The following is a 19,011-nucleotide window of genomic DNA, read 5'->3' on the forward strand; positions in this document are numbered from 1 at the left end:
TATTTCAGCATTTTGCTATTTCTCTTCCCTGCCCCAAATTAAAAAAAAAAAATGCATATACAAGATGCAGGGCACTGGAATCAAATGCAGTACGGCCTCCATCAGAAAGAATGATACCACCCCATTTGTTAGGAAATGGAAAGACTTGGAATAAATTATATTAAGAGAAGTAAGCCAGACCCAAAGAAGCATAGTCCCAAGGTTTCCCTTATTTGCAATAACTAGTATATGTCTAGGATAATCTTACCAGACAAGCAGAAAAGGTCAAAAGCTATCTACATATGACTATATAAGATGAGGCTAAGTGAAATGAATCCCAAGATACAGACATAAGAAGTTTTATCTTTGTTGCTGTTGTTTTTAATGTACTATGTGATTTCTTTGTTTCTTTTGTATGTTCTTCCCCCTAACTACTTTTTTTTTTGTGGCTGTCAGCCATAAGGTTTGCCCAAGGCAACACTACTTTGAGCCACAGCTCCACTTCCAGTTTTCTGGTGGTTCATTGGAGATAAACAAATTGTTTAACTAGGGATACAGGTGGACCCATTGCAACAATGAGATGTACAAGATGTTAGGTGGAAAAACAAACTTTACAACTTTGGCAGGGGAGGGGGAGCAGGAATGGTAAGGGGAAACAAAGGAAGAGGCAACAATGCTTGATAAGAAATGTTCTCATTACCTTGCTCTTGTAATTGTAACCCCGCTATATGGTATTTTCACAATAAAAAAAAAAAACTTTAAAAAAAAGTCTCAAGGGGACTTTTTTGCCTGAGCTGGCTTAGAACCACAATCTCAGCATCCTGAGTAGCTAGGATTACAGGCATAGGCCACCAGAGCTGGCTACTAACTACTATTTACTGATTAACAATAGTAAAATTAACAATATATAGAAAATAAATAATACTGGCACATCAAACTAGCAAGGACAACATGAAAATATTCACAAAGCCCATTAAAAGCCCCTACTTGTGCAGTAAGGACCCTCAATGGCTCTTAATAATCATGTCTAAAGCTCCTAAGACCACACTGTGGACAAGACAACCATACATGAAACCATTTGGTTTACAGATCAGGGAAGTGATGTTTTAATGTAAAGATCAGTTTTTGTTTTTTTTTATTGTGAAAATACCATACAGAGGGTTTACAATTACATAGGCAAGATCATGAGTACATTTCTTATCAAGCATTGTTAATTACTTAATTTTTTGCCAAATAAAAACAAATTCTAACCTACCTTTAAAAGAAATAAAAAAGGCCTTGTTTTCTAAAAAGCTAAATCAATAAATAAAGAAGGACAATACTCTGTAGTAAAGGTTCCAAACTTAAGATCTTCAAGATTCACAAAATCAAAGAGGAAAAGCCTTTGTTGTGGAGGGAAGGACAACCAAGCTGGCAGGACTTGAAGGGAAAATGAGAAAACAAGAGAATGTAGATAAGTAGCATACTACTCAGGCTGTATCGCTGACAGCTGGCTAAGATATAGAGCAAGCTGCAGTGCAGAAGTCCCTGAGGAAAAGAACTGACACAAGTTTCATCAAGTCAGAGGAGTAAGTAAGTAATGAACAACTGAAAACACCTGTTTTTTTTTTTTTTCTTTTTCTTTTCTTTTTTTTTTTGCCAGTCATGGGCCTGAACTCTGGGCCTGGGCACTGTCCCTCAGCTCTTCAGCTCAAGGTGAGTGCTCTACCATTTGAGCTACTGCTTCACTTCTGGCCTTTTCTACTTATGTGGTGCTGAGGAACCCAGGGCCTCATGCATGCAAGGCAAGCACTCTACCACTGAGCCACCTTCCCCCACAGCCCCACCTGTTCTCTTTTTAAGTGTAGGAATAGTAGTTTTATTTACATCATTAGAATAAAAGAAGAGCTAGGAGTTAAACCCCCTAAACGCCTTAAGCAAATAACCAGCCTAACATTAGTTAACAAGTTAAGGTCTATGCTGATACAATGTTTCCAGGCCCCAATTGTCCTGAGTGAGTGAGAGTGATCTCCCCTGCACAATGTTGGCAGATTCATCAAAACATTGGCAACTTTAAGACCTCTCAACTTAAAGAGACAACCAACAATTAGAACATGCAGAAAGAAAAAAGAAGTTAACAACACAATAATATTGTCATTATTTTTTACGAGGATAAATTTCTAATACTGGGATAAGGATAAGGATATTTGGAAAACAAAAACAAAATACCTACCTACACCAACTTATAAAAGTGTTCTTCCACAATGGAAGGGGTGACACTGATGAAAAAACATTGTAAAGCCCCCCTTTGTGCAACCAAGTAAAAATAATAATTTTCTTAATTAAAATAAAATTGTTCCACCATCCTCAGCAAATGTGTGCACATGCGCGCATGCACACACACACACACACACACACACACACACACACACACACAGAGAGTTAAGTAATACAAAGTGCAGAAACAATTCATAAGATTACAAGATATAGTTTAAAACTGGACATAACTGTGTAAAATACTAGTTATTAATTTCACACACAGTCTTAATTTTTTAAGTTGTAATTATGCTATTTTATCCTAATAGGCCTCAGACCCCTCACACTAATTTGAAAAACTCTGTGCTTACATTTGATTGAAAAGCAATTCTGAGAAATGGTAAGTCCGAGCTGAGTCTATTGCTGGCATTCCTTTTTCCCACAGCCCTGCCCTTCAGTCCTGGGACATCATCACTAGTTTCTCTGGCTGAATGCTTTCCAGAAGACACACTTCTGCCCCGCTGCAGAGTAATGGTCTTAATGGAAGTAACTCTCGGGAACTGACAAAAGCATAAGAATATCTACTAAAACTAATCTTCCACTGCTCTTCCACAAACACCCCTCCTTCTAGGGCTTTCTAGGGTCTAACAGGTCTAGAATATCTTCTTTCTCCCAATCACACAGCACAATGTCCATATGACATTAAAAACCCATTATACTCAAGACATCTGTGTAAATTACTGTATGGTGTTCCCAATGACCAGGATCAGATATTAGTAGATGTGGAGACAAAAAGCAGTAGTTTAAGTTAAAACATTTTCTTGAGCCCTATTTTGACACCACAGTATTTGGAACATGAGATATCTACCTGTCAGTGATATGTTATGAGTCTCCAAAGGAAGGTTAGAGTACTTCGCTATCATTTCATCCCGAACAGGCAGACTTGTAAACTCTGAATCTGAAAGAGAAAGAACATGTACCAACACTCAGAACTTTGTTCAGTGTCACCCCTTCAACGTTGATCAGCACACACTGTATCCATAACTGCTTTGTTGAATGGGAACAACTTACTTTTATTGAAGGTAATAAAAATATTTTTAAACAGAAAGTACTTTAAAACAGCAAAGTAAGCAGGGTGCTGGTGGCTCACACCTGTAATCCTAGCTACTCAGGAGGCTGAGATCTGAGGATCACAGTTCAAAGCCAGCCCAGGCAGGAAAAGCTGTGAGACTTAACTATAATAAACCTCTCAGAAAACCAGAAATGGTGCTGTGACTCAAATGGTAGAGTGCTAGCTTTGAGCTGAAGAGCTGAGGGACAGTGCCCAGGCCCAGAGTTCAAGCCCCATGACAAACAAAAAAGAAAAAAACAAAGGCAAGTTATAGGGTATATCTGGGGGTGAGTGGATGGAGTGAGAATGATGGATGAGGTGATATTGATCAACAGGGTTTGTACTCACAAATTAACATACTGGATTGAAACCCCTTTGATGACTACTTAAAGACAGTATGTTTAGTTTAAAAATAAAATAAATACAAATCTAAAGTAAATAAACTTATATATTATATAATACAAAAATATTTAATAATGTATTAGGCTATTAAATGTGACACAATTTTTGTAGTTTTATTTTCTGCTTATTTAAATTTACAAAGCTGATTTATTTTTTATTTTATTTTATTTTTTGTTGGTCGTGGGGCCTGAACTCTGGGCCTGGGCACTGTCCCTCAGCTCTTCAGCTCAAGGCTATCGCTCTAGCACTTCAGCATCAGCACCACTTCTGGCTTTTTCTGTTTTTGTGGTGCTGAGGAATAGAACCCAGGGCCTCATGCATGCAAGGCAAGCACTCTACCAGTGAGCCACCTTCCCAGCCCCAAAGTTGCTTTTTTTTTTTTTTTTTTTTTCAGGTAAGGGGTAGGTTTATTCATTGTTCCAGCTGGCACAAGGCCATGTTGGGAAAAGACCTAGGAAAGAGAGCCTCTGGGCCTGGGCTAGGCCTCATCTAGGGTAGGGGTGGGGAAAGGTGTGGCCACATCGAATCCAGATGTGAACTGAGCGGCTGATTTTTTTAAGATGGATTTTTTCCCTTGAATAAAAGCTTCATACAATTGCAATTTCTTTACAAAACATAAAATAGAAGTGAACACTGAGAAATGAGGTAAGAATGACAGAAAACAGAAAGAAGAGGCAAGAAAGAAGTACAGAGAGGGAGGAGAGGGAGAAATTAAACTGTAGGTGCTGGGCACAGCAGGACAGAGAAAACAAAATGGCTGCACAAGTTGTGTTGTTGGTTTGTTTTCTGACTACCTGCTTCCCCTTTCCTGGCACTTCCCTCCTCTTTTAGAAACATTCATTTAAAAAAAACAAAAAACAAAAAACCAGGTTTGCATTTCTCCCTCTCTTCTTCCCCTCAAAGCTTTATTTTTGTATTGCTTACTGTTCTCCTCTGACCTTAGGGTATCAAACTTTATCTCCTGCAAAAACTAACCCAATTCCACGGGATGAGTCATGGGGGAGGGAAAGCTTATTATTATCAACTTGGCTGCATTCTTCAAGCCTTCCACTCAATTTAAATTAAACTCATATATCCCTTACTGCACTCTAAAGAAAAATACTGTGCTCAGAAATTCGGGTGCAAGATTAGAATTCTAGACCTTTGCTTTGCAGTTTTAAAAAAATGTTATCAGGTGGACCCATTGCAACAATGAGATGTACAAGTTGTTATGTCGAAAAACGAACTTTGCAAAGGAGGAGGCAGCAATGCTTGATAAGAAATGTACTCATTATCTTGCCCATGTAATTGTAACCCCTCTGTATGGTATTTTCACAATAAAAAAAAATGTTTTCAAAGCTGATCCTCTTGGTTACTTCGGTTTTACAGGTGGCTTTTCCAAAAACCAAAAGATGCGCATAGCAAAACCTAATTCTCTACAAGGCTGTGCTTCAAATGTTCAGTCATTTCTAATATTGCTTTGGACACTGGCATGTGCTTTTTTGGGGGTCCAGTCATGGGCCTGAATTATGGGCCTGGGCGCTGTCCCTCAGCTCTTCAGCTCAAGGCTAGCTCTAGGGACTTGAGCCACTTCTGGCTTTTTTTCCCCTGCTTATGTGGTGCTGAGGAATAGAACCCAGGGCATCATGCATGCAAGGCAAGCGCTCTAACACTGAGCCACCTTCCTAGCCCTTGGCATGTGCTTTTTTTTTTTTAATAGTGTCATCTTTAATAACACACTTAATAACTCCAGCCTCTGAAAGTGATTATATGTCTGAGTTTCTCATTGGACTATCCAGAACCGAAAACCTATTTTCTACCCACATACAATATTCATTTATACTCACAGTCACATCCTCTCTTCTCCCTCCAACACACTGCTAAAAAAGGTTCCCATCAACATTCTTATTCCTAATGAAAATGATTTTTCTCAGACCTGAGCATAGATCACTCAGAAACTGTATTATAGAAAAATTATCTCAGGAAAGTCAAAGCAGATGTCACTTGCTTATGACCAGATGAATGGGAAAGAAAGAGCTGTCTGTGAATTTTGTAAAGTGTTTAAATTTTGGTATCTTAAGGAAGAACCTTATTAGGATCCATTTTAGAATAAAGAGACAAAAGGAATCTAAGCATACCTTGAACAAAAATGTAAACTAAGAAGTTAAAGAAATACAGGGAAAAATAGGGGATTCTACAGAATTCAAGAATACAGTAGGCATTGCATTTATTTTATTTTATTTATTTATTTAGCCGTAGTGAGGTTCAACCTCACATTAACTAGGTGAGCACTCTTCCACTTGAGCTATCTCCAGCCTCTTGTTCTTTTTTTTTTTTTTCCAGGTAGGGTCTTACGCTTTTGCCTAGAACTTGCTGCCACTGCTAGCTCTCCTATTTCTGAGATTGGGTCTTACTAACTTTTTTTTCCCACCTTTAGATGGCCTTGAACTGTAAAGATACTCCCTTCTCTGCCTTCCAAGTAGCGGAGATTACAGGCATGTACTACTGTGCCAGGTGTACATGGGTGTTTTTGCCACTACCTGTAAAAGAATGCTAGGTAGAAATTTTCCAGAAACAGTTAAGAAAGGGGTGATTATAATCATTTCAGGAATGCATATTAGTATGGTCAATATTCAGGCAACATTCCTGAGCTGCATCTTTTTTCAAATGAATGAAACTTTTGGTAGAAGCTAGCCATTTCCAATTGCTAGTGCATATATTAAAAGCACAAGCAGACATGCTTAAGCCTGACTCCATCTTTACTTGCCCTAACCTCATATGCCCTTGAAAGCGTCAGCCTCCACCAGGCTCCACTTACCACTTAACAAGCAGGCCCCATGGGCAAAGAATCATGTGTAATGCTTGCTATTTTTGCTTTGGGGTGAGATCCTTTCAGAGAGGCAACGTATACAAATAAATGCCATCGTGGAAAAGTAGGGCAAAGAGGAGCTAGAATAGTCAAAGTGAAAAGCTCTTTGGTTGGACAAGGTGTTTTTTAATAAAAATAAAAATAAAAATAAAAACTGAGACTGAAAACCTCATTACTTTCAGTGGGAGGACAGCTGGCAGAAAGCTGACTTAGCTAACACTGACGTGTAAAAGAAATTGGCAGAAGATTCCAGCAGAGGTGGTTTGAATACTTCCCTGAAAGGATTAAGCTGAGTCACCAAAAAGAAAGATAAAATAGGAACACAGGGATTTTTTGTGTCCCAATCCAACTTCTGCCAGTGACTTGCTTACTTGGGGGTTTCACAATGGGATCCAGTGCGCTCAGCGCTTTCATGAGAACAAGTATCCACCACAAACACTTCTATAATGCCGGGAGACTTGGAGCGCCCGACAAGACCACCAGGGACCAAAGATCAATGCAAGCAGCAATGAGTCATTCATTGATGAGCTCTGTGCACTGATGTCAGTGCAGAGAGAGGCCCCCAGCACAGGGTTACAGCACTTTTTATATGTTCTTTGGTAGGGGTAAGGCCTCAGTATGTATTGGCAACAAATCAATACACCACGCAGGAAATTTAAATCATAATTCTAGTGGATGATTGGCACAATACAAAGCAGGAAAAGCTAATACAAAGCTAATAATTGGTCAGGCTAGAGGACTGTTGTGCTCTAAACTAATTGGACGGTACTTCTAGGGTGACTTAGGGGAAGTGGTTGCCAGATGCCACTATCTCTGATCCCAGGCCTGGGTGGGAGTGGTTGCCAAATGGCCACTATCTCTGATCCCAGGCCCCGGGGAAGTGGTTGCCAGATGGCCACTATCTCCGAACCCAGGCCCGGGTGGGGAGGGGGGTCTGGAATGAGTACTTTGTCATGTACTCCCTGCCGGAGGGTCATTAACTTCAGCTCCAGATCTGGGAGTGTCTGGGGCTCAAGGGGGGTAGAATAGCAGCTGCATTCTAATACAAAATGGCAAATACAGGTCTATCTGGATATATAGATATAGATATAGATATATAGATATATCACGCTTCTCACTTCCAGCAAGGATGGACTAAGAAAGCTGTGCACGTACTGAATCCTGATGCTAAGATTATAACCCCACCCACCCTTTTCTTGACCATTTCTAAAAGTTTTGCATCTGGCATTCTCTTACAGATGCAAAAACGGAGGCAAAAACCACAAGAAAGTGTAACAATCAATGACTGTTCTAGAGGTAAGTAATGTTCTCCTCCTTCGTCTGGGGACATGGGGCATGACAGCTCTACACCCACCTTCTACCTGTGAGGGCTTCCTGAGAAATAGCAAAACTATCTCTACTTTTCTACATTTTTAGGTATTTTTCATATACATTTTGTAACGGACAACACTAGATGGGCTCACAATTTATGTCATTAACACTTTGAAAACAAATGGCATATATGTGCTGTAACAGCTACTAAAAATATTAAGAGAACATTTGAACTCACTTTAGGGCTTCCTTTAATCGAAGCAAATTTGAAGACAAGGAAAAAAGTTTGGTTGGACTTCATCTATAAAATTTCATAAGCTAGGGCTGAGGCATAACTCACTGGTAAAGTGATGGCCTAGTAGGTACAAGGTACTGGGTTTGACCCCTAAACACTGGAAAGAAAGAAAAAAGAAAGAAAAAAAGAAAGACAGAAAGACAGAAAGACAGAAAGACAGAAAGAAAGACAGAAAGAAAGAAAGAAAGAAAGAAAGAAAGAAAGAAAGAAAGAAAGAAAGAAAGAAAGAAAGAAAGAAAGAAAGAAAGACAGAAAGAAAGACAGACAGAAAGACAGAAAGAAAGACAGACAGAAAGAGAGAGAAAGAGAGAGAAAGAGAGAAAGAGAAAGAGAGAGAGAGAGAAAGAGAGAGAGAGAAGAAAGAAAGAAAGAAAGAAAGAAAGAAAGAAAGAAAGAAAGAAAGAAAGAAAGAAAGAAAGAAAGAAAGAAAGAAAGAAAGAAAGGAGGGAAGGAAGAAAGGAAGGAAGGAAGGAAGGAAGGAAAGGAAGAAGGAAGGGAAGGAAGGGAGGGAGGGAGGAAAGGAGAAAGGGAGGAAGGGAGAAAGGGAGGGAGGGAAGGAGGAGGGAAGAAAAGAAAGAAAGAGGGAGAGAGAGGGAAGAAGGAAGGGAGGGAAAGGAAGGGAGGGAGGGAAAAGGAAGAGAGGGAAAGAAGGAAGGAAGGAAGGAAGGAGGGAAGCTGAAGAGCTGAGGGACAGCGCCCAGGCCCAGAGTTCAGGCCTCATGACTGACCAAAAAAAAAAAAGGAGCAAAGAAAAGATATAAGCTATTATTAAAATTAAAGTTATCATTCTTGGTATTCCATCAACATATTGGTTGCTTTCAATATTGCATACTGAAAATTAGTTAAATCTTCATCCTAACATTTTGATACCTAGCATTTTGAATTATACAAGACTCCATCAGAAAAACACAATTAAGGAATAGTGTAGATATACAGACTATTTAGAAAACAAAGGTTTGGAAATAAGAATAGATTTCTTCAAAAAGTCACCAGTGACTCACACCTATAATCCTAGCTAGTCGGAAGGCTGAGATCTAAGGATTTGAATTCGAAGCAATCCCAGGTAAAGAAGTCCCCATAAAACTTGTATCTCCAATTAATCATTTAAAAACCAGAAATGGAGCTGTGGCTCGAAGTGGTAGAGCACTAGCCTTGAACAAAAGAGCTTAGGGACAGTACCTAGGTCCTGAGTTCAAGCCCCACAACTGACTAAAAAGAAAAATTTAAGCCATTTAAGCAATGATATGGCTTAGCTATAACTATCAAGCTTTAAAATATCTACTTACCAAATAAAGGTAATGCTTCTTAAAAAACGTATTTAGAGTTGTATTTCTGGGTCCTAAGATATATAGAACTTCTATCACTTAGTTTGTAAACTGGATTAGAAAATTTCAAAGGAGAGAAAAGAAAAGGGAGGAAAGGTTGTTTTGAGTTCTAGACATTACAACCAGAAAGAATTTATCAAGAAAAGAGCAAAGAAAGTTTGTCAAGAAAATAAAAGTCTTTAATCCTGACATAACAAATTCTTTTTTTTTTCTGACATAACAATTTCTAAGTCAGCCTTTATAAAACAGAGACAGGTAACAGTCCAGATAAGAAACTGGTATTTTTTTACACAGAACAGAACCTATTGGACAAGATTAATTTAAAACAAACAACAACAACAACAAAAGAAAAACAGTTGGGTACTGGTGGCTCATGCCTGCAAGCCTAGCTACTCAGGAGACTAAAAGCCAAGGATCATGGTTTGAAGCTAGCCCAGGCAGGAAAGTCTGTGAGACCCTTATCTCTAATTAGCCACCAAAAAGCTGGAAATGAAGCTTTGGCTCAAGTGGTAGTTGAGCAAAAAAGCTTCCAGACCTCATCCAATCCCTAACTGCAAGCAAAATGTGTACTTTCATGTAATTATATAAAACATTTTTCATTAACAGTCCCCAATAACAAAGTAATACCCATGCCAAGATGTCAATGAAGCCATAGTTGAAAAATCTTCATTTTGTTTTGTTTTTTGTTTTGTTTTGTTTTAGAGAAACCTTCATTTTGAATAGCTACATCATACACCCACCCACCCCCATCCTTCATTCTTCAATATGGTGATTACTGTTCATCTTCAAATGGCCTTTTCATTTTATGGTCCTGCTCTCCATAGCCTAAGTACAAATATTTTAAAGCATGAAGACTTCACACCAATTATTACCAAAAACCAGCACCCTCTAGCCAGGTGACTACTGGGGACTTGTTTTTAGGAAGAAAAACCTCACGTTGCATAGAGCATTGAAATCAGGAAATAAAGTTGTGGCTATTAGCTAGCTCACTGCTGTTGGACAACTCACAAAAGCACTTCAGACTTCAAGATCAATCAAAATTCTCTTTCAGGTTCTCAGAACTGTGCAACTGGCTATAAAAAGATTCTGATATATCCCTGAGATTAGGGATACATTAGTTCTGATGACCTCAATAACTTTAAAAAATACTAAGATTGCCTAAAATATTTTGTTAGGCTTGAATAATGATGATGTTTTATTAGGGTTTATTTCCAAAATCATAATGTTGAAAGGATTTTTTCCCCTTCCACATCAATATACATGTGCTAACTTGTTTATTCTCAGAGTTCACCTTACCTTGTGAAATATTTAAGTGATTATGCAAACAAATTATACAAGATCATACAATCTGCAGATTTAATCTAGAACACACATCCTCCGCATAGACAGTCTAGTTCTGGTTTAAGGACATACACTGCTTTGGAAAACAGTACAAAGAAGGTAAACAGAATGACCATCTCTTAACAACTGTTGCAGTTTGATGCCTTATGTTACATTAGGCTTTCTCAAAAACAACTGAACTTTTTGTTTCTCTTCAAATAGCCAGGAAAATGCAGAAGTTTCAAGAACAGAACATGTTTCTCTCTGAGCCAAGTGAGAGCTATATTACTGACCCGATGATACATGTTCTTCTAAGACATTACTGTATGCTTGCTACGAAGAAAATATGCTCTTACCATACCAAAACCACATTAAAATCAACAAGCTAGCATTTTTGGTATACCAGTACATCTCCACACCCAGCTCAGTCTCCCCACACCACCAGCTCTTCTCCTGGGCCAACCTCCATCCTCCCACCTAGTACTATTTAGCAAAAGATCCAATTCAGAATCACACATTGACTCAAACTCCCATGTCACTCTGGTGACTTTCACCCTGAACAGCTCCTGTCTCTCCCGATTCTCCTAACCTTGGCACATAGGAAAATCCAGGTGAGTTCTGTTGTAATATATTGTTAGATTTTAAGTAAACACCTTTGGCAGAAACATTGCAGAGGGCCTGCTGTCTCCTTATTGTGTCCTATCACATAGCACAGATACAGAAGCTTCTGCATCATTCCTGGCTTTTCATTTTGCTTATTTGATTATAAAGCAGAGGGCCTCTGTCCATAAGTGACTCTTTCTCCCACTATATTTATAAGAACTTTGTGGATGGTTTCTTTGAAACTACCTAATGCTTTGTGTCTCATTAAACATTTCACTGATTCATTTCATTCCTCCCTATCAGCTCATTAGCACTATTATTATTATTATTATATTATATTATATTATATTATTATTATTATATTCCTAAGATAGGAAGATTCTAAGGTCAAGGCCACCCACCCTGGTCTATATGGCAAAACCCATCTCAAATAATAATGATAATAATAATAATGATAATAATGATAATAATAATAATAATAATAATAATAATAGTCATGCAGTAGTTTTCTGTAAGCTGATGTTCAATGTGTCCTAGATTTTTCAATTGGAACCCCTTCCCTCTGGCTCCTTTAAACATGATTCATCATTCTTTAGGTTTGCTGACACAAATGTTCCAGACTTTTCCACTCCACCTCTAAAATCAGCCATTTCTCCAAGATGTCCCATTACAATTAATATGGTCCTTGAATACAAGATCTGAGTGCTGAATATACAAATTGTTTGGAGATCACTAATCCACCTCAGTGGAACACATAGATAAAGCACATACAATAGTGAATAATATACACACATGTGTGTACATAATATGCATGACATGTTGCATATATTACCCATGCATTTCACAAACATAGGTTGGCATAGGTGAGAGAAATTTCATTTTATTTGTGTGTGTGTGTGTGTGTGTGTGTGTGAAAATACTGTACAGAGGGGTTACAATAACATGGGCAAGGTAATGAGTACATTTCTTATCAAGCATTGTTGTCTCCTCCTTTGTTTCCCCTTCCCATCTCCAACCACCGCCCCCTCCTCCCCACCTCACCCCCCACCCCTCACCTCCGCCAAAGTTGTAAAGTTCGTTTTTTGACATAACGACTTGTACATCTCATTGTTGTAATGGGTCTACTTGTATCTCTATTTAAACGGTTTGTTTTGCCCTTCCCCTCCACAAATTATACCAACATCAAATACAGTGAAAGCAGGGGTTATACTGTGGGGGAGGGACATACAAAGCAACAAAGAAATCATCTTATAAATATGTTAGAAACAATAGCAAGCAAGAAAAACCACTTGAGTCCTTATCTTGGCGTTCATTTCACCTAACATCAACTTATCTGACCTTTTCTGCTTGACTCAGACATATACTAGTTATTGCAAATAAGGGAAACCATGGGACCTATGTTACTTTGGGCCTGGCTTACTTCACTTAATATAATTTTTTCCAAGTCGTTCCATTTCCTAACAAATGGGGCAATGTCATTCTTTCTGATGGAGGCATAGAATTCCATTGTGTATATATACCACATTTTCTTGATCCATTCATCTACTGAGGGGCACTGGGTTGGTTCCATATCTTAGCTATGGTAAATAATGCTGCAATAAACATGGTTGTGCTGGTAGCTTTAGGATGATCTTGTTTGTGATCATTTGGGTAAATGCCCAAAGTATGATTGCTGGGTCATAGGAGAGCTCTATGTGGAGTCTAGATTTTATAATCATGAATTCACAGCAATGGTTCTGGCACAAGTCAGTATCACAGTACTCTTCCTACTTTTCCCCATTATTATTTCCTTCTCTGTAGCATAATTCTTAGGTCCTGTTATCCTTGCCTATTTATTTGATCAGTTTCCTTACACAGAATTAATCTCCCACAAAATCCCACAGTCGTCTTCCTCACCACTGAAGCTCCATCTCCTGTGCTGGTTGGCCCCTCTTGCTTGCTTTTCAAAGCACTCATGCCTGTGTGGGGACCACATAGTGGATGTCTAGCCGCTCCTACACAGGAATGCTGGTTCTCTTACTTAGCTCTGAGTTCCTGTGCAAATCATCCTTTGGCAGAAGCATCTTCATCACTGTGCTCAGGGTCTATCATGCCACCCTGAGCTGCCCTCCTCCTAGATGCCTTCCTCTCCAGCATCTGGATGCCTCTGGCTTCACCCTTCAGGTAAGAAACCTCCCTGTTCCTGCTTCCCCAGTGTCTTATAGAAACTATTCAGGGAAAGATGGGAAGGAAAAGGAGGGTCAGGAAGACAAAGAGCCAGTTGAACTAACAAATGCTTCACACTGTAAATGCCTTAAAGATACAAACAGCTAGTGCCACTGGATACCTATGGCTCATGCCTGTAATCCTAACTACTCAGGAGACTGAGATCTGAGGATCATAGCTTGAAACCACCCCAGGCAGAACAGTCCTTGAGACTCTTATTTCCGATTAGTCACCAAAAAGCTAGAAGTGGAGCAGTGATTCAAATGATTGAGCACTAGCCTTGAGATAAAAAGCTCAGAGACAGCACCTAAGACTTGAGTTCAAGTCCCAGAACAGGCATGCGCACATGCATGCATGCACGCACACGTGCACACACACACATACACACATACACACACACAATCCTTAATGTCTTCTACTGAGACGGAGACTAACAGTGTCACTCATGTAGGCACTCAATAACATTCTTTCCAACAACTATTTATTACTAGGCAGTTTCTGTTGGAAACTGCTGTAGAGAGAACAACAGTAATCACAGAAGCAAACAAGCCATGTTCACTGGACAGTAAGGTGTTGATTTAGAATCTCAGACATTTTCAACTATTCTGATTTGTTCCAATAGTGCAAAAAATGATGCTGAAAGAATCCCATTTGTGTACTATTTCTCCTATTTAATTCTCCTATTTCTCTTATTTAATTGAAAAAGCTTTAGATGAGTCAAGGAGAATTCTTGGGCCTAAATTTAGGCTAGGATTCTATCAGCATGTCCTTCAGATCAAAGGGAACATTTAGCTTCAAAAGTTGCAAATATTCCTAGCCATGCCAAGTTATTTCAAAGATAAGTAACCACTAGGTTTAAAACAAAAAACAAAAAAAAAAAAAAACAGGCTTAGGAGTCAGACTGACCAGTGCTTAGTTTCCTTCTCTACGGTGTAACAACATACAGCTACTTGGGCAATTCTTTTACCTGGCCCCTAATTTTCTCATTTGAAAGCCAAGGATAACAAAATTGATTTCATCAGGCTATAAGTTATACAATGCAGGTTCTGACACACTATTGTTCTATAGCAAACACAATCACATATACCCATTTTTATTATTGAACTTTGCCCCCAAAGTCTTAGTTTAACATAATACTTATCTCCAAAGAATTCAAAGCATCTACATAAAACCTATACAGGAGTAGGGTAACGATGGGGGAGGATTCTGGTTCAGGGCCCTCTAGCCAAACTAGTGAGACTCTATCTCAAAAAACCAATGCAGATAATATTACACACTTGTAATCCCAGCTTTATAGGAGATAGTCATAGGAGGTTCACAATCCTAGGTCCTCTACCTCAAAAACAAACTAAAGTAAAAGGGGTGAAGGGTATGGTTCAAGTGGCAGAGCCCTTGCCCACTAAGCATGCAACCTTAGTACCACCAATAAATGCAGCAAAATTTCCATTACCTTGTAGCAAACAACAAACTGAATCTCATACAACTCAAAACAGACTCTAGAAAACAAGCTGTAATTTCCTGTCCATTTATAATTCTAGCCTGAAATTAGATGCTAACTTCATACCTTTCACATGTCATATTTTATAACGTGAACCCAAGTAAAGCTAAGAGGACATGACTTTAAACCATGCATAAACTTTACACTCTCCCATGCATGACATGTATTTACACCTACATTTATTCCATGGGTTTTTTGTGGGTTGTTGTGGGGTTTTTTGCCCTTTACAAAGAAGCCACCTGTGGATTATTACACCTAATGTCAAAAGAATAAGTACCTAACAGTGCATTATCTAAGTCAAGTCATTTTAAGGAAGTGATTTTCAACCTACTTTGACTCACATAGTAAGTTCTGAAAATTAGTAATGTACAGCCAGGCACTGGAAACTCATGTAGGAGGCTGAGTGGAAGGATCATGGTTTAAGTCCAGTCCACACAGAAAAATTTATGAAACTAGTTCTCAACAGGGATGATATAGTATGCACCCATTATACAAGCTACAATCTGCAGGGTAACATAGAAAGATCTCACCCAGGTGCATTCTGGAGCACAAAGCAAGGCCCTAACAATCAGAGCTGGAGGCTTGGCTGAGTGGTAGGAGGGTATGCATGATTTTTATAACTTATGTATGCTAATAAAATTCTTCAAAAGAAATCCAACAAAAAGAAAAGAAAACATACTTAATGTCCGGGCATCCATGGATCCCAGTTGAACAAATCAATCTTTTTGATGACAGGATTCAAGTATCCCTATCTTTAAAGGTCTCTCACAATTCTGGTAAGAATTCTCTCCATGTAGAAAACCAAACTTCTATGACTAAGCCAGAATGCACTGACTCTGAAAACAACAGTTCAGGGCTGGAGCTGGAGTCATGGAGCACGTGCCTGTCATGCTAAAGTGATGGAGGGAGGGAGGAAGTAAATAAGTAATATTGAGAAGTGAATCATGTATGAGAGAGACAGTGATAGAAATACAGGAATACCCAGAAAGTAGAAAATGATTTATGAAGAGTATGATGGAAAGGAGATGTGGAATAGAAAGATGGGGAGATCCAAGTGATCCAGAAGGTTTTGCCCAAGTTACTTCACAATGACTCCTTTTAAATGGATGTATAAAACATGAAGTATCGTTCTTTATCTTTTTTTCCCATATGATATGTTCACTGTACAAGTTAAACCCTCATGAAAAGAGCGTCCCATAAAAGGTTGAAAACCAAGCCAAATGGTGGTGGCTGACACTTGTAATCCTGGCTATTCAGGAGGCTGCGAGCTGCGATATGAGGATCATGGTTCCAAGCCAGCCAGGACTGGAAAGTCTGTGAGCCTCTATGCTCAGAAAACCAGAAGTGGCACTGTAGCTCAAGTGGCAGAGCACTAGCCTTGAACAAAAGAGCCCAGGCCCGAAGTTCAAGCCCCGGGACCAATTCCCCCCCTAAAAAAAGACTAATAACTTTAGTTCCTGGTGGCTAGTCTTTACCAGTTTGAGAGAGAGGTATCCCATTATCCTTCCTAGATGCTAACACTTAAGAGATTTGTGTATACAGGAAAGCAGGTCAAACAGACTAGCTCTGACACAAAAAGCTGCCAAATATGTCAGGCAAAAATGCCAAAAATGGCAGGAAGGAAGGAAGGAAGGAAGGAAGAAAGGAAGGAAGGAAGGAAGGAAGGAAGGGAGGGAGGGAGGGAGGGAGGGAGGGAGGGAGGGAGAGAAACAGGGCTTGATACTGTTCGTACTTAAATCCCTCTGTCAAAGTTTTATAAGCAAGCAACAAAACAAACAAAAAACAAACAACTTTATTTTCAAAGATCAAGGTGTGTCGAAAAAAAACATAGATACACAAGTCATCAGTTGGTCAAGCTTTGCTTAGTTGATTGGTTGGGTCTGGTGCTTTTTCCACTCACCTCTTTAAAAGAAAAAAAAAAAAATCCTCAAAGCCAGGCACTGGCCAGGAGGAAGCAAGGTGATATTTGAGCCTTACGGTCCACTCCAGCCAAGGGAGTTGGCCCTGGGGAATGTGACTTCGACGCCTGCCACATTAGCAAAGTCCGGGAGGCCACCTCAAAGCTCTAACAACCCTCAAAAAACCTGACCCTGTCCTACAACCAACGCCCCCACCTTGCCCGGCCCTGGTCACCCCCCCCCCCTCCTCGGAGCAGCGCAGTCCATGGATCCCCAGATCCCCAGATCCCCTCCACGGGTAACCTACGCCCAGCCAATAAGAGGCCTCGGCCGCGGCTCGCCGTCCGCCAGCATCCCGGCGCCAGGCGCCACCACCCGGGTCCGGGCGCCCGCGATCTCCCCGGCACGCGCGGGGATCGATCGGGCAGCGCGCGCCCCTTCGAGGCAGCCAGAACGCTCCCCAGCCCGGATCCGGCACACCACACACCTGCGGGGTCCCCCAAGCTGGGGCGCGTCGCAGCCAGGAGGAAGAGGAGGAGGAGGTGGCGCCCGGCGGGCGGCGCTCGGGTCGTTCCGGGACCCCAGAGGCCGGTGAACGCGTGCATGGCGCCTGCAAGGTCGCCTGTCGTCCCGGTGGAGGTTGGCGGCTCCCCGGCTCGTCCCCCGTCGGCGTCAGGAGTCCCCGGGCGCACAGTGACTGGTAACCCGGAGCCCAGGGCTGATCCCGGGGACCAAGCTTTAAAGGGAAGGAGAAATGGGAGGGGCCGGGCCGCGCTGACCTCCTCCCCGACGACGCGCTCCAGGCACCCCTGGCCGGCCCTGCATTGCGCCCGTCCCCCCCCCCCCCCCCCATCAATTATGCAGCCCGCAGCCGGCTGCAGGCGCGCCGGATGTGCGGTGCCACCTCCGCGCCGCATCCTCTCCAGCCTCCGCCCTCCCAGCCTGCCCTGGCTGGGGAGGGAGCGACGCCGGCCAGGTGATGTCTAGCCCGTCTCCTGGGAGATGGGGAGAAAGCTCCGCGCAGACTGCTGGCTGCATCCTTTGGAGGCCAGGCTTTCCTTAACTCGCGTTGGCGGGACAGGTGAGAGGAAGAGGACTCTTCTCCCCGGGCGGTTTTTTGTCTTGTTTTGTTTGGACTTCTGTATGAAATTGCATTCTTTGCATGCGACTGGAAGACGCGATCCGGCTGCCCTGCATCTTTACACCCAACGTCTCTTAGCTCTGCCAACTAATCAGCATGGCCTCTTCTCTAGTCTCTGAAGGTTTAATTGGTTCTCTCCAAATGAAGGCTTCTGGGTCCCAAGGCCCCAAAGTGTATCAGTTTTTATTTCCCTTTTGTAAGAGTGTTCCAGCAGCCAACAAGAACTCAAGAAAGCAAAAACAAAAACTGCCTAAAGGAAACACTGTATAAACTTCACAACGATCCCACTAAAATATAATGCAACCATTACAAACGATTGCTTTATTGGAGAAGGAATCTAAGATTATTATGTAACTGAGGGGTAAGATTTCATGATGCTTAGGATGTTTCAACACATTAAAAGTGTTTTGTTGTTTTGTTTTGTTTTGAGACAGCCTTTGGGTATCTAGTTCAGGCTGCCCTCAGACCCCCAAGCTCAGGCAGCCCTCTTGCCTTAGCACCCAAATCACCCTGACTAGACACCATATTTTAGCGTGATTTTTATTTTGAAGTACTTCTCCTCCCTTTACTCTTTAAAGGTCAGCCTTGATATTTATAATTTAAAAACAGATCAGTGGAGGAAGAGAGAGGAGGGGAAGAAAGAGGAGAGGAGATTTTACAGAATTAACTTTTTTTAAATTAGTATGTACACTTAAAATATTCTTGTTTCCTCATAGGTCCCATGGTTTTCCTTATTTGCAATATCTAGTATATGTCTGAGTCAAGCAGAAAAGGTCAGATAAGGTGATGTTAGGGACATGAACCCTAAGAGATGTATTCAAATGTTTTTTTTTTCTTTCT

General features: G+C 40.8%; 1 protein-coding gene across 1 annotated transcript in view; it reads right to left on the bottom strand.

Moving 5' to 3' along the window:
• Emb (embigin) overlaps positions 1-17,947 on the bottom strand; it is a 47,558-nt gene extending 29,611 nt beyond the window's left edge. Inside the window, exons 1-2 of the mRNA XM_070040955.1 lie at positions 17,518-17,947; positions 3,083-3,172 (exon numbers count right to left, since the gene is read on the bottom strand). Of these exons, the coding sequence (XP_069897056.1) occupies positions 3,083-3,172; positions 17,518-17,947 (520 nt within the window). The remainder of the gene's footprint in view (positions 1-3,082; positions 3,173-17,517) is intronic.
• Positions 17,948-19,011: the final 1,064 nt, after the last annotated feature.

This window comes from Dipodomys merriami, unplaced genomic scaffold (assembly GCF_024711535.1).
Source record: "Dipodomys merriami isolate MVZ:Mamm:240054 unplaced genomic scaffold, mDipMer1.0.p SCAF_30, whole genome shotgun sequence".
Lineage (NCBI taxonomy): Eukaryota > Metazoa > Chordata > Mammalia > Rodentia > Heteromyidae > Dipodomys > Dipodomys merriami.